The following is a 16,354-nucleotide window of genomic DNA, read 5'->3' on the forward strand; positions in this document are numbered from 1 at the left end:
TAGCTTTCAGTGCTTTACCAGCTCATGTTGTTTGAGCAACAAAAAACGACCCTCCATTGCTAAACACAATACAAAGGTACGACAACCTGTTCGTAATTTCTATTTCAACATTGTTGAAATAAAACTTCTCAGTCGTCTTCCTTCATAAAAGATCATAATTTTAGTTTTATTAGTATTTACTACACGCTTCCATTTGTTACAATGTTCAAGTAAAGCGTCTGAACTTAATTAAAGTTCATTTTGAGAATTTGTCAATATAACAATATCATCAGCATATAGAATAAGAAATATTTTAAACATATCAACATTTATGAGATCTAGGCCGATTTTTCACTAAGTTGAAATTATTCACTTAGAAGCTTTATGAATACGACCACAGTAGTCAAATGTATCAAACTGGCCATATCTTTGGTTTGTTTAGTTTTTTTGGGGATAAGAGTAAAGTTTGTGCACTTAAACTGGTTTAAACCCCCCGTAAATTTACATTTAACTGACCGTTACAAGGTGGTACCTAACAATCCTTGATAAACATACCTGGTATGCGCGCAGGTAGTCTTAAGACCGCAAACTCCAAAGAACTACTTCTATTCATGTCGTTTTAACCCATTTTTTTGTCTCAATGCGCTCTATGTTTAGCAGAAAGACGTCGAAACCATACAAATGGATTGGTCGTGTTGCAGTCCGAGTATGAGTTTTTGCTTGTTCGGCTATTTCCGCGCTGTAATTATGTATCCCGGCGTTTTATTTTTAGCAGAATAATACGACTGTTTTTAGACCGTTATATTTATCAGATTAATGAGGGTCAAGATAATGGAGGCTCTGGTAGGAAGATAACATACAGTATTGATATTCACTCTAGTTTACCCCATGATGTTTCAGAAATTATTACCGACCGCAAGTGTCCCATCGCCTGCAGAATTTGTTATTTAAACCCGACGTGACCCTGAAGCACGCTTATTTGTTATGGTGATTTTTTTTACTTTTATGAGATAAGAAACAAATATAATTATTGTCTTAGTGTTAAAATAGTTGCATCTCAGGTTTCGCATTGCTAATGCTTCAAATACTATACATTGTAATTTACCTGCTACACAATAACAAGATATTATCCTTTCTATGATTTTAGGCATTTATATTTCTAATGAGATGTTTTCATTTTTGCATAAAAAGCTTCGTTACGGTGTATTCTTGGCATAGTTTTAGTCATTAGGCTTTCAATTTATATAAGCACACATGCCCTGATACGAGTCATGCATACGTTTGGTGAAGCAAAGTTGTTCGGATTAAACCTGTTTAACATCCAAAGAGTACGAAGCATTCATAACATCACTAGTACTGTTTCTACATAGGTACTTACATTAGACATAAATAACAATAAATTTATCAATAAACTTTAAAAAGCACAATCATATTCTCATTCATAAAAACAGACTAGTTCCGATAATCTAAAAATAGTTTCAACTTCATTAACTGACCGCATGTTTGTCCTCACCGCGGGAAAACGACCATCTGATAAGTTCTGCTTTTTAAAGGTATTATTGCTAAAGTTTCTCGTAAAAATAAAATCATTTTCCTTAAAGAATTAAAACGTGTAAGTTCATAAATTTTGTCTAACGTATGCTATCTAATCAAAACACCGAAAAACCTTTAGACGCGATTGAAAAGAGCATTTACTGTAACTTCAAATACATTGGGATATGTCGACTGAATTGATATAAAGCTGTGCATTTTGAATGTAATTATTGCTGAAGTTGTTTGTAAAAAAAATGATTTTCCCTAAACAAAACGTATATGTTAATAAAAGGAAATGATGTTTATGATGTATTGTATTTTCCTATCGTATGATATCTAATCAAAGCAAAGGAAAACCTTTAGAAACGATTGAAATGGGGCATGCATTGTAACATTAAAAACAAGGGGATGGGGGATTGCGACGATTTAAGTGACATTTACAAAAATAAAATGACACAAGACGCCATAACGATATAGATATGTTTGTTTCTTCGCCCAGTGTGGGCACAACCGCTGTCAGCACATTTTCACTATTATTTATGTGCTCTTCACCCATTCCCATAGTTCAAATAAAATTTGCAAATCTCACATATTTGCCCGCAGATAGCCTTTCAGCGCCTAGCGCTTTGATTATATACAGTATGTATGTGCTGTGCTGCTTGTGGAGTTTTTTGCTGTTCTTCCATGTTCTTGTTTGTGATTTTATGTTCTATGTCTTTGGCGTTTACTCAGTGCCATTAAACCGGGTTTATGTTAAACTTTTTGCTACTGAGCTTGTTTCTGTAGCTTTTCGCATTAATATTGGTAAAAGTTGGCCAAAATAGATATTGACTGGTGCATATTTATCAACGAAAAAAATCAACCAACAAACCCTTTAAACGTGCATCCTATCGATAAGCAGGGTTTAAACCATTGGCTGTAAGTATATTAACGTATATGTTAAGAAGAGATTTATAACTGCATCCTGTTCACATGTAACACAATTACGATGACTCATCCTTGTCATATGTATACAAAGTCCATGAAAAAACCATGGTGACCGAGGTGGAAATGTAAATCATAATGAATTTACGAATTAAAAAGCGCTGGGCTTTATTCTCCATGCATATCAATGTATCTTAATGCGTTCTCGAGTAGCAGTGAAGCAATTTTATGTAATTTTCTGTTTTTTTTTTAACCCAATAACTTCTCACTGTATAACCTCAAACTCTTTGATCTTTATGTGCAGACAATTGGTTTTGTGAACGTAAACCGAAATCAGTACTGATTAGTCAATAGTTATTAACCAAGAATTACTATCACCCAATAAACTCACTTAAATGTGCAAACTAGCCTCAAGATAACCGTTGACAATTTATTCTATAGTTTTATACAATTGGCTCCTGAGCGTAAAACGTGTGTGCGTTTGGTATAGATATGAGTAATTTTAAAATCAACAAGACACTGTTTATAAGCAAAACATGATGGAGAATCGAGCCGTAGTATTCACAAATATAAAGGACCAGGTGCGCTAAAATTCGAGTACAAATCTTTGCATTTCTAAAACTATCTATTTATTATTATTCTTAATATGCACGGAATGTGGGTTAATTGAGCCTTTCAATCAGTCCCTTTTGTGTTGCTGAGAATTGCGTTTTTAGGTGTTGAAAGTCGAAAAAGGTGTCTTGATATTTCCAAATTGAAGGAGTACAGAATGTGATGGTGAATGTGGTGTTTTTTATCTGTGAAATTAGCCAGCATCACAAGTCAGCATGAACCGAGCTATGACAAAATTTCAACATAAAAAATGTCCAAAATGAGGCTACTTTAGCAAAGATTTGGCGCGCTTTCCTATAAAAAAATACCATTAACTCATTTATATATATCATTAAATGAACAAAAAAACATGAAAATTGAAATATATTTCACCCTGTAAACACCTAAAGTAGATATTTCACTCGTGACCACACCACTCGTGACCACACCACTCGTGAAATATAGCTTTTGGTGCTCAATCTGTAAATTAATATTACAATCGTATACTTAAAGAAACAATTATCATCTACGATGTCTTGTGATGTTTCTCGATTACTGTATATTAACTTAAGATGTTGTGTTTTGCCCATTTGCCTCTGAACAAGGTTATAATCCAATGTGCTTGTCTACTGGGCTTTTGCTGAGCTTTACCTTGAATTATCAAAACAAGAGTTTTCGTAGAACATCGCGCTCCACTATGCACCGCTTTGTTTAAACAGTACGGTACACATTGATTACAGTACTCACCTCCAAAAGTTGTATTTTTCGTTATAAAAAGGTTCGCAAGATCTTGATATCTTCGAAGGAAATGCATACTTATCTAAGATATCTTTGTAAAGCATCAAAGCTAAAAGAATTAACTGTATTGAAATGTAAGTTATGATCACAAATTGATGGCAAATTTTAAACACACTTCAGAAGTCAAGGGCCACAATGTGTATTTAGGTTAATATGAAGTTATGTAACCTAATTGTGTGATTACAAATGTGTGAATTTTGAAATCAATTGAATGAAGGGTATTTGAGATCTGAGTTAAAACCCCAAGTTGCCCTAAAGGTTTAACCAAACTCTCCAAGTCGATCAAGGACCATTTGTTTTTATCTAGGAAAATGTAGAGTTATGTTACCTCATTGTGTGATAGTCAACTCAACTGTATTCAGTACATAAAGGCCTCCGGCCCAAAAAACATACTATTATATATACATCATTAATTTCAATACATTTGTATCATTGCTTAATACAAATTGTATACAAATGTTAATATTAATCAGCAGTTTTTAACAAGTAAAAAAATAAATATTGCCACTTGTCTATTAACAAAATCATTATCTGACTGTAGGAGTCTGTAAAAGGCATGAGGGCCAGAACGACCCGTGTACCAGTTATATAAAAACTGTTTCCTACAGTGATACCTTGGGCATATGAAAAACATTTGTGTGAAGCATGAAGTCAATTGAATAAAGGGTATGAAAATTAAAAGTAAAATTCCTAACTAGAGCTTTGAACCAGTAACACAATGTGCCCTAAAAATATAACCAAAGTTCAAAGTCAGGGGCAATAATTTGTTTTTATGATAATGTGGAGATACCTAATTGTGTTGCTTGGCGAGTAGTATAGCCCTCCTTACTCTTCGATTAGTCGAACCCACAAACAGCAACGGTAACTGTGATAGGGCGATAGTATCATACAATTGGTATATCGCTTTTACGTTTTTTTAAACCTATTTCCTTACATGTTAATCTTAGAAAAACATGTATGAAAAGGTGCCCATTCTATATACAATACGCATGTTGTTATATTGAAGTGAGGAAAAAACAATAACTTAGTTTGTAACAATTTATTTCTATGGAAATTAAGGCAAATAATAACTAATATGTGTAACATTAATAAACAAAATGAGACTGTTTAACTCCATTGAAATCAAATCAATGTTTATGTTAAGGCATGTTTTATATCTTCAACGAAATTTTCAAATTACAAAAGCTATAACTTCTCAGGTCACTTTAATCGAAAAAATGTGTTCGTCTCCGATTTCAACTATAGCAAAAGCAGTGGATCAATCATAAAACTTCATTTGAATACAATGCTAAACATAACCATCAATAAAGGTTTCACTTGTAAAAGCAATGAATAAATGTATCATGAGAAGCAATAGCAATAGTGCCCATTGACATAGAAACAGTGTTGGCATAGAAACAGAGTTGGCATAGAATCCTTGGGAACCTCGGATCAACGAATGAATCGTGCGATTGCTTTTTCGAGTAGTATAACCAAAGATTGTTTTATTTTGCAGTTTAAAATAAATCAATGAATTTCTTATTATTCATTCAGCATTCAACTACAGTTTGTGATCTAACCATATTTGTCGTACTCTCGGTGAAAAGATGACCTCCTTCAGCCTTATTTCATTACTTAAAACAATCAAAGAAGTACATATATAATATTCATCGCATGTACCAGTTCACAAAAAGTAGCGCCATGAAATTTACATACAGTTAAGCGTTTTTCTATCATAACTCTTTCAACAGGTACCCGGAAAATGACGTAATTCCATTACCTCGGACTTCACCAACAGTTCCAAGCGGAAACATCAAAGTTACATATATCTTGTCACCTCTTTGCAGTCTCAAAATCGTGGTGCCACCACCTTGATGTTGTATATCCCCTTTTAAATCATCACATATCACATTAAACGCCGGCGCGTCGTTTTTATAGATGGCCAGATGCAGAAAGTTGCGTGCAGCACAGACGGCATTGAGTGTGAACATGTAGGTACCAGTCACAGGAGCAGTATAGATCCCGGTTTGTGTATCATAAGCCCCGCCTATGTTTGTCACAACGTCATCAAATTTAAGAGGCATTTTGGTTTCTATTTCTTGTGGTTTATCCAACGTCACGTGGAAACCGGACTCACCACCATCTGGGAAGACAATAATAATGGCCGCTATATGTTTATGTAAGTTATGGGTGGAAAGGTTATTGATGACATCCTGTATTATTGCAGATTCTTTGCAGCTTATAGTACTCATAAAATCAATTAACTTTCCAATGAAATATGTAGTAACCAAATAAAAAATGACTTCATAATTTTAAAATAAAAAGTGCTGCTATTTTCCGACTTTAACATTTATTTTCAACATCAGGCAACAGCATCTATCTGTTACTATTTATAGAATACAAGACAAGGACATGCTATCTGCTTGTTCGGATAAAATGGCGTTCTTTCTTTATGCGTTATGAATTGAAGATTTTAAAGCATAGTTAATGACGAGAAATTCATTACGAATAAGTCTAAAGTTGGACGTACCGTATTGTACGTTTGTAAGCTCGGCTGGTCCTGCTAGCTGAGATAATTCGTCTTTATCTGAAGTTAAATGTCATTTTTTTAAAAATAAAATAAAATTTTAACCATGATGTCAATTATTAATCAATAGTAAATTATGTGTGCTATCTTCTTCAATGAGATGCCAACGTTTAAAGATGCACTTTTAATCCGAAATACGATTTACCACAATTTATACAAATGTTTAAATATACCAAAAACGATGATTAAATGTCGAAAAAATGGTTCTTATGGAGAATACCTAGTTTAATTTAAAAGGAAGGTGCAGAAAACTCGTCATTTCTACCTTGTGAGATGATTGTTCATCACAGTATTTTTAAGCACTCACTAATCATTTAATATTATTATGTTTTCAGCTAGTAAATACACGGTTGCGATCTTGTTATCAGTACTCAATAGTTTCAATAAAGGCATTATTCATTAAGTAAGGTTTATCACTCAAAATTGATGCTTGTTATACATGTGTTTGTATTGATTTTGAATAAGAGTGTCCCTTTAAATAATGCAAACTTCTTCATTGTATCTCCGCCTTTTAATACTGTATTGATGTTTGTACTGCTAGACAAGATCAAAGTATGGCTTTGGTTCCTCTGCTTAGTCCTTTACTTACCATCTCATTATTAACATTGTCTGATATTCTATATACGTCTTACAATGGTAGAAACGAAACAGATATTGGCATACTTGTCATAGTTTTAAAAAAAACAGGAGTTCTAATAGCTGAAAGATGTAAGTCCTGAAAGCTATGCATGAATCTGTTTGAGTATAAGTGTTTCATAGCCAAAGCAGGTTAAAGGAGATGAGACCCCTTTGAAACGGTCTCCAAAGACATATATATACTCCTAATGCTTTTGAGGCAAATGTCCGAGCAAAACACAATCTTTAAAACTGAACAAAATTGTGAAGATCAAAGCTCTCGATCTTAATATCAGGCATAATCGTGAACATTAAAACCCTTGAAAAATAACCGATACAAATATATGAACAGATAACACTAAAAATTATCAATACATTACCTGTACGCATTTCAAGGCTTTGGTGTTGCTGCAGTTCCTTAACGGTACGTTGAAGCCTCTTGACCTTTGACAACAACACACGATGCTGTTGGTTGCAAGGTTTGGCCTTTCCGTGTACACCATTACTCAGACATACAGTAAGCAGGGCTCCGATGAAAACTGGATTCATTTTTGATAATCAGTGTTGCAACTAGAAAAAGAATACATATATCATGGTTGTTTATCTTTAGGAATAATTTCATATCAAACTGGATTAAAAGTTTCGTTAAAGGTAACATGAAAAGCTTTTACATTTAAAAATCCGCTATAAACCATTAAACTAGCCACAAATGATAACAAGTCGTTCAAGGATAACATAATGTTTACTTCCTGTTTGGTGCTTAATGTAACCATGATGCAGATAGGTTATTCTTCAAAACATGTGAAAATTTTCAGATTTAAATCATCTTTAAATAATGTTATTTGCTGTGTCATTTAAGAACCGGAATATTTTGGAAGGCACAGTTTCCGCCATCGTCGGCAACAACGACAGATTCTTCCGTTATACTTCATTCCCTACGGAGTCTTGCGCAGTTGTGTATCGGGGTTATCCGACAATGAGTTTCCGCCAGTCACATTGGTTAATACGAGCGTACAAAGGAAATACCAACAACTTTATTTGTTATTTCTATCAGTTTACAAAGACAGTGTGAAGAATCACGTGACTTCACATGGCTCTCGACATGGGTCACCACTGGTCACAACCGATGTTAGCACACAAGTAAGTGACGCTAATTTCTTAATTACTTTTTTGACAGAAAAAATATGAACATATTGTTTAGCCTATAAAAAACTATGCGTTTTTCTGCTTCTACATGTGTGAAATATTTTAGATTTGTTTGTATTTTAATGATGCAATCACTGGCCAAAATTTCAGGGTTGCATCGTTCTACAAAATTCTTCAAGTTGAAATTTTGGCCAAGGGTTGCATTTTATATACATCGGTTGTGACCCGTGGTGACCAATGTGAGAACCCCTTGAAGACACGTGATCCCTCGCCCCGAAAGTGAGGAGTTTGATATATTTAAGGTTATCAATCTGTCATTTACACAAAATAATGATACTTGCAAAGTTTCATTTCAAAATTTTTACAAAATGTTAAGTTTTAATATTTTCATCGTCAGCTTTTTAATAGAGACATAATGTTATCTAAGAAACAAAATACTAAAATAATATTTGACCATATTAACATTTTGTTTTATTACATTTAGTTCATAAATTATAAGCATATACCCATTATGGAGTTAATTTAAAATGAAATCCATGCCAAATAGTTAAATGGTACATCAATATAAGTTAAATTTAGAAATAATTTGTATGTTAATTTCTTAAATGCACTGACACATCTTGGCGTCCTAATAACGGACGGCTTACCATCTTTGCATTCATGTGATGGACGTCTTACCTTAATGCACTGACAGATCTTTGCTTTCTATTGATGGATGGCTTACCTTAATGCACTAATACATCTTTGCATCCAAATGATGGATGGCTTACCTTAATGCACTAACACTTCTTTGCATCCAAATGACGGATGACTTACCTTAATGCACTAACACTTCTTTGCTTCCTATTGATGGATGACTTACCTTTATGCACTTATACATCTTTACATCCAAATGATGGATGACTTACCTTAATGCACTAACACATATTTGCATCCAAATGATGGATGACTTACCTTAATGCACTAACACATCTTAGCATCCTAATGATTGATGACTTACCTTAATGCACTAACAATTCTTTGAATCCAAATGATGGATGACTTACCTTAATGCACAAACACATCTTTGTATCCAAATGATGGATGACTTACCTTAATGTACCAAAACATCTTGTTATCCCAATGATTGGTGGCTTACCTTAATGCACTAACACATCTTTGCATACAAATGATGGATGACTTAATTAAATGCACATAGACGATTGCTTCCAAATGATGGGTGGTTTACCTATATGCACTAATACATCTTTGTATCAAAATGATGGATGACTTACCTTAATGTACCAAAACATCTTTGCATACCCATAATTGGTGGCTTACCTTAATGCACTTACACATCTTTGCATACAAATGATGGATGACTTAATTTAATGCACATATACGTTTGCTTCATGATAATGGGTGGTTTACCTTAATGCACTAATACATCTTTGCTTCTCAATGATGGATTGCTGACTTTAGTGGACTAACACATCTTTGCTTCCCAATGATGGATGGCTGACTTTAATGCACTAACACATATTTGCTTCCCAATGATGGATGGCTGCTTTTAATGCACTAACACATCTTTGCTTCCCAATGATGGATGGCTGCTTTAGTGCACTAACACATCTTTGCTTCCCAATGATGGATGGCTGACTTTAGTGCATAAACACATCTTTGCTTCCCAATGATGGATGGCTGACTTTAGTGCACTAACACATCTTTGCTTCCCAATGATGGATGGCTGACTTTAATGCACTAACACATCTTTGCTTCCCAATGATGGATGGCTGCTTTTAGTTTAATCGTATTTTATTGTATATAATATACGCACGTCATATAAGTCATTTCAACAAATAATATAATTATACAATTGGGTTGGGCCACAAGTTATAACAACGTTAGAAAATGGCCCTCCCCGCAGTGTGTCAAGACTATCGTTTAGATTGAAAAGTTATGACGAGATCAATTTACATGTGCATAAATAAATAACATATCCTGATAAAAATCAATTTTAGGTTTTGAATTTGTAAGAGATTGACTTAAGGTAAGTTAACGGAAGAGGGAGAGAGAGAGAGAGAGGAGATATATAGAATGAGAAAAGATACATGTAAACGAATCTGTTGTCGCCAAGTCCCCGTGGCTAGTACTACAAGTATAATGAAAGGCAGGCTACTGAACTCCATTTATTTTAAATCTTTTAGTAGCAACAATATATGTTTGCACTTTTTGGAAAATGTATGTATTTTGTTCGTCGTTCAGGTTACTGTAGCCGTGTAGTTTATTGGTACTCAGTGGGTGATATTGCCTAGTTTGAAGGAATAATTGCCGCCGTTGTGCAGTAAACCGACTACATTTGAGAAGAAAGTGTTCAGCATCCTCAATTTCTGTACCACAGACACAGTTAGGGGAAATTGCGATATGATTATTGTAAATATCGGAATTTAAGTTGCTGCAATTATTACGCATTCGGGCATGATGGACTGAGGCGAATCTGTCACCTTCTAAATAAAATGAGGGAACTTTGGGAACAGAATATACAGATTTTAATCTTTAAACGCGGGCAATGATACTGCTTCTTTAACGGAGGTGCCAAGATCGTTCAACATTCTCAGTGCGGATGGAATTATAGACTGTGCATAAAATTGAGTTCTTCTAGGTAACGTTTGAAAATTCTCTGAGTTCCGTAAATTGTACGCGTTGTTACTAAATGTTTGCACGCTTGGAGGAAATAATTGTTCGAGGTAAGATGGTAACATGTTGTGTTTGTGTTTATATACTAATGTCAGCTTTTGGATTGTTCTTCTATTCGTTAGTGACACCCAGCCAATTTCTTTGAGAAGATTGTTTATTGATACGGATCGTGTGAGACCGGTAACTATTCGAGCCGCTTCATATTGAATTGTGTCTAGCGTTTCTTTTTCATATTGAGCACAATTATCCAAAAGTAATGATCCGTATTCTAGATGCGGTCGAAGATATGACATATATGTGGTTAAGTGTTTTTCTGTGTAGCTTAAATTTCATCAATTTCATAGTACCAAGAATTCTTGAAGCTGTTGCGATGATATTAGTTATATGTTGGTGCCAAGACCCATCCTAACTGAGTGTCAAACCAAGGTGCTTGTGGTGATCAACAAGTTGAACAAAGGTGTTATAAAAAAAGAAGTGTTGGAAACATTGCCTCTGTTTTAGCAGGATTAAAGTTGACTAGCCATTGTTTAGACCATGCAAGGATACAATTTAAATCATGGTTTATTGTGTCTTCTATCATATTTACGTCACGGGAGGAAACAGCTAAAGAACTGCCGTGTGCGAAGAGACGAGTTATGCTTAGTAGAGAATCTGCTATGTCATTTACATAGATAAGAAAAGGTAGAGGACCTAACACGGATCCTTGAGGGACACCACCTCCTAATAATTTTGATTCTGAAAAGGATGATCTTACAAAAACTTTTTGACTTTGGTCTTTAAGTAATCTGTTAGCCAATCCAATAAATTTTCATTGAAACCATATTGTTTTAGTTTAAAAATAAGACCTTTGTGCCAAACTCTATCAAATGCCTTGGATATGTCGCAAAACACAATACATGTTAATTCTTTATCATCAAATGCTTTACAAATTTGGTAATAAATGTCTACCAGCTGATATTGAGTCGAATGGCCTGTCAAAAAACCCTGATTGCTTTTTATATGTAAGGTCATTAGCATGAAGATGATTATAAATATTTTTAAACATTATTCTTTCAATGACTTTACCAACACAGCTTATTAAGGAGATTGGTCTATAATTTGAAGGTTCGTCCGGTACACCTTTTTTTAAAAGGGGCATGACATTGGCTGTTTTCCAATGCTTGGGATATTTTCTTTCTATCAAAGACTTGTTAAATAATAAACACAGGGGGAGGCATATCGTTTTTGATGTTGCTTTCATCATGTTGTGGCTAATACCGTCTGGGCCAATAGCTTTGTTAACATTTAAGTTTTCTAGGACATCAGTTACATCCTGTTCTGTAATTGCAAAGTTAGATAACCGTGAGTGTGTTTTATAAATGAACAAGGGGAGAGTAACATTTGAATCGTCAACGGTTGATATTGACACCAAGAAGTCGTTAAGCAAGTTTGCCTTTTCTTCATCAGAAGTAGCAACATAACCATTCGCTGTTTTTAGAGGAGGAATAGCATTTGTTAGTTGAGAGTTGTTCTTAACTAAAAGTTTCACAATACAATACAAAGTTTTCCAATACTTCTTAGAATCAATTGTACTTAAATCGTTAAGAGATGTTTTAAGGCTACAATAAAACGTTTGCTTAGCATATTTTTTCATATTATTAACTTTATTCCTAAATTGCTTATAAGTTTGCCAATCAGATTGTTTACCCGAATGTATTGCTTTTTGTTTATGTCTATCACGTTGGCGACTTCTACGCCGGATGTCTGTGTTGTACCATGGTTTATCATTTGGTCTTATAGTTACAAATTCGAATGGAATACATTCTGTACAATGTTCAATAAGTTTCTGTAAAAAGATATAACACGAGTTGTCAATATTTTCGTTGTTGATAAATGACCAATCCGTAATTCTGATTAATTCGGTTAGTTTATCAAAATCAGCTCTATTATATCTCCATATTTTGCGCTTATAAATGTGGTAAGGTGATTTTTGTAAATATGTAGGTGTCATAATGGTTACTTACATCCGGATTTGTTTTAAAGACACCTGAATCAAGAACAGTTATATTGTTTGTAATTCCGATTGGATTGATTAATGTTTGAGTATTTGCGTTGACTCTGGTCGGCTCGTAAATGCAGTTTGTCATGTTATTTAACGATAAAATATCGCGAAATTTATGATTGTGTATGTTTAGTTGATCTTCATTTATATCTCCTACTATTATCATTTTATCATTGTATTCAAGCGCTTTTTCTAAGCAGACATTAAGCTTGTCCCAGAAATCTATTGAATAATGAGGGGGTCTGTAAATTGTGCAAAGTAAGTAAAGAGTGTTCGAGTCATTGATCTCAATCCATAGCGATTCCGGTAGTAATCTCTCTAAATCAAGTAATCTCTTAGGGCGCAAGTTTGCTGTAACATAGACTAGAAAACCACTTGAATGGTTTGTAAAATCCTTTCTTAACATATAAGTATAACCTTCTATTTTTAAATAATCGTCCGAAATATTATTATCTAACTTTGTCTCTGTAAAACATAATACATCGTGATCAAGGAAATTGTCCTTAATATATTCTAATTTATTTCTAATACCTCTAATATTTTGATGTAAAATGGAAAGACATCCGTCTTTATGTATTTGAGGACCAGGATTAGTCTCAATATCACCAGAACTAATAATTAATATACGACACGTTAAGAAATACATCAGATCGACTGGCGTGTATAAATCCAATAGTAATACCATTCTATTGTATGAATTTAAAATCATTGAACTATGATATTGATCAATTATCAGTATTGCTGCTAAGTGTAAAAGTACATTTTGCCCATGGGCCAATTCGTACTTGATTATATAGTGCATGCACCTTTTAACAAACAGTATCAATGAAAATGCAAAATGTATGCATTGTCGAATAGGATTAAATGAAATATAAGATTTGTATGACATTCGCTGCCTACAGCTATTAAATAACCCCACTGCTGCCCGCCACACCATTAGCTCATTACCTATTAGGCAAAATAAAAAAAAAACGACAAATATGTGACGAACAGAAATGGGGTTTGAATATAAAGGGGACGAAGCGACCAACAGATTGAAAACAAAAAAAGTTCGCGTAAGAATAGAACAATGAAAGTGGAATATATACATAGGTTATACATTATAACAAGAGCTACCAAAAATAGCCAGTACATCAATAACATCATATTTGACACAATAATTTAAAGCAGTGCAGAAAACCCCTATTTTATATCCATATATTCATGAAATCGGTCAAGCAACGAGGCCAGTGATTTAAATAACAGTAAAGTAGTATGTGTAGGATCTTAAATGTAAGTGTACGACAATGGTGAAAATCAAACGAGAATATCGAGAATCACGAGGCAGGACAAATCAGTGTCTACTTTAAGGCTAAGCAGATATAGTTGTAATACACTGAGCACATGATGTAAATATTTTGCTAAAATAGCTATAATAATTTACATTGTTGAACATGGCAGTCTGTTATTCCAAAAAGAAAAAAAAATAGTCCACATGGCCATAAGTAACATATACATGCATGGACAATTAAAATGTAAGGAATGTTCGTATGGAAAATTATGTAGGCTTAGTAAGACAAAGGATGACAAACGAACATAAGAATCTAATAAATAATGAATGTACAGTTTGAGCAACTGTTGGAAATTGGATTTATGGAATATAACGTCGGTGTAAAAGTGTTAGAAATGTAGAAATTTAAGAATATCACTGCATATGCAAAAAATAAAATCGCTATGTTTGCAGTTATATTTCTTTATCGTTAGATCTACATTTAGCTATTAACTAATGAGGATAGCAGGATATATATGGCTGCTTTTAATGCACTAACACATCTTTGCACCCTAATAATGTATGGCTTACCTTAATGCACTAACACATCTTTGAATCCTAATGATGGATGGCTGACTTTAATGCACTAAAACATCTTTGCACCCTAATGATGGATGGGTAACCTTAATCCACTAACACATCTTTGCATCCTAATGATGGATGGCTAACCTAAAAGTACTAACCTCAATGCACTAACACATCTTTGCATCCTAATGATGGATGGCTTACCTCAATGTACTAACACATCTTTGCATCCTTATGATGGATGGCTTACCTCAATGTACTAACACATCTTTGCATCCTAATAATGGATGGCTTACCTCAATGTACTAACACATCTTTGCATCCTAATAATGGATAGCTTACCTCAATGTACTAACACATCTTTGCATCCTAATAATGGATGGCTTACCTCAATGTACTAACACATCTTTGCATCCTAATAATGGATGGCTTACCTCAATGTACTAACACATCTTTGCATCCTAATGATGGATGGCTTACCTCAATGTACTAACACATCTTTGCATCCTAATAATGGATGGCTTACCTCAATGTACTAAAACATCTTTGCATCCTAATAATGGATGGCTTACCTCAATGTACTCACACATATTTGCATCCTAATGATGGATGGCTTACCTCAATGGACAAATACATCTTTGCATCCTAATGATGGATGGCTTACCTCAATGTACTAACACATCTTTGCATCTTAATGATGGATGGCATACCTCAATGTACTAACACATCTTTGCATCCGAATGATGGATGGCTTACCTCAATGTACTAACACATCTTTGCATCCAAATGATGGATGGCTAACTCAATGTACCAATACATCTTTGCATCCTAATGATGGATGGCTTACCTCAAAGTATTAACACATCTTTGCATCCTAGTGATGGATGGCTTACCTCAATGTACTAACACATCTTTGCATCCTAATAATGGATGGCTTACCTCAAAGTACTAACACATCTTTGTATCCTAATAATGGATGGCTTACCTCAATGTACTCACACATCTTTGCATCCTAATGATGGATGGCTTACCTCAATGTACTAACACATCTTTGCATCCTAATAATGGATGGCTTACCTCAATGTACTAACACATCTTTGCATCCAACTGATGGATGGCTTACCTCAATGTACTAACACATCTTTGCATCCAAATGATGGATGGCTTACCTCAATGTACCAACACATCTTTGCATCCTAATGATGGATGGCTTACTTTAACTCGCTTGTCTGCCAAAACAAACAAAATTAAGAAGGCTTACCTGAAACAACTGAAAAATAACTCGTTTGTTCACTTCAGACTGTGTGTTTGATATATATATATACAACCCGTCCATACCTTTTATAGTTCCGACGGGATTGCAAAAGTTTTCCTAAAATAGCTGAAGAAGTAGTCATAAAACTACTAATTTATTACAAATGTTAACCCTATTTCGCAATTCACCGTATAAAACCAACGACCACGCATTTGCTATCATTTTAAGTAAATAGATCGAATGGCTTTTCACGACATGATTCAGATAATAATTTCAGATGAGTGTTTAAAATGTTATGACACCTCAATTTAAGGATTACTTTTAAATATGGGTTTGGGCAGGACGTAAACAATATCTTTTTGTGTGTGTGTAAATTGCAGATAATTTACTTCTACG

General features: G+C 34.2%; 1 protein-coding gene across 1 annotated transcript; it reads right to left on the bottom strand.

Annotated features, from left to right (window-relative positions):
• Nucleotides 1-4,924: 4,924 nt before the first annotated feature.
• Nucleotides 4,925-16,046, bottom strand: LOC128234608 (complement C1q-like protein 2). Its single transcript, XM_052948982.1, has 4 exons — nt 15,965-16,046; nt 7,387-7,576; nt 6,335-6,391; nt 4,925-5,947 (listed from the first exon to the last, which is right to left on the bottom strand). Exons 2-4 carry the CDS (start codon nt 7,553-7,555, stop codon nt 5,538-5,540), a joined length of 636 nt encoding a protein of 211 aa, XP_052804942.1. The 5' UTR covers nt 7,556-7,576; nt 15,965-16,046; the 3' UTR covers nt 4,925-5,537.
• Between the last annotated feature and the right edge of the window lie 308 nt (nt 16,047-16,354).

The sequence above is a fragment of the Mya arenaria genome, chromosome 1 (genome assembly GCF_026914265.1).
Source record: "Mya arenaria isolate MELC-2E11 chromosome 1, ASM2691426v1".
Taxonomy (NCBI): Eukaryota; Metazoa; Mollusca; class Bivalvia; order Myida; family Myidae; genus Mya; species Mya arenaria.

Coding starts and splice junctions, on each gene's coding strand:
- LOC128234608 (XM_052948982.1), bottom strand. CDS start 7,555: ATGAATCCAGTTTTCATCGGAGCCCTGCTTACTGTATGTCTGAGTAAT. Junction 6,392..7,386: donor AAGCCTTGAAATGCGTACAG/GTAATGTATTGA, acceptor ATTTAACTTCAG/ATAAAGACGAATTATCTCAG. Junction 5,948..6,334: donor GCTTACAAACGTACAATACG/GTACGTCCAACT, acceptor TTGTCTTCCCAG/ATGGTGGTGAGTCCGGTTTC.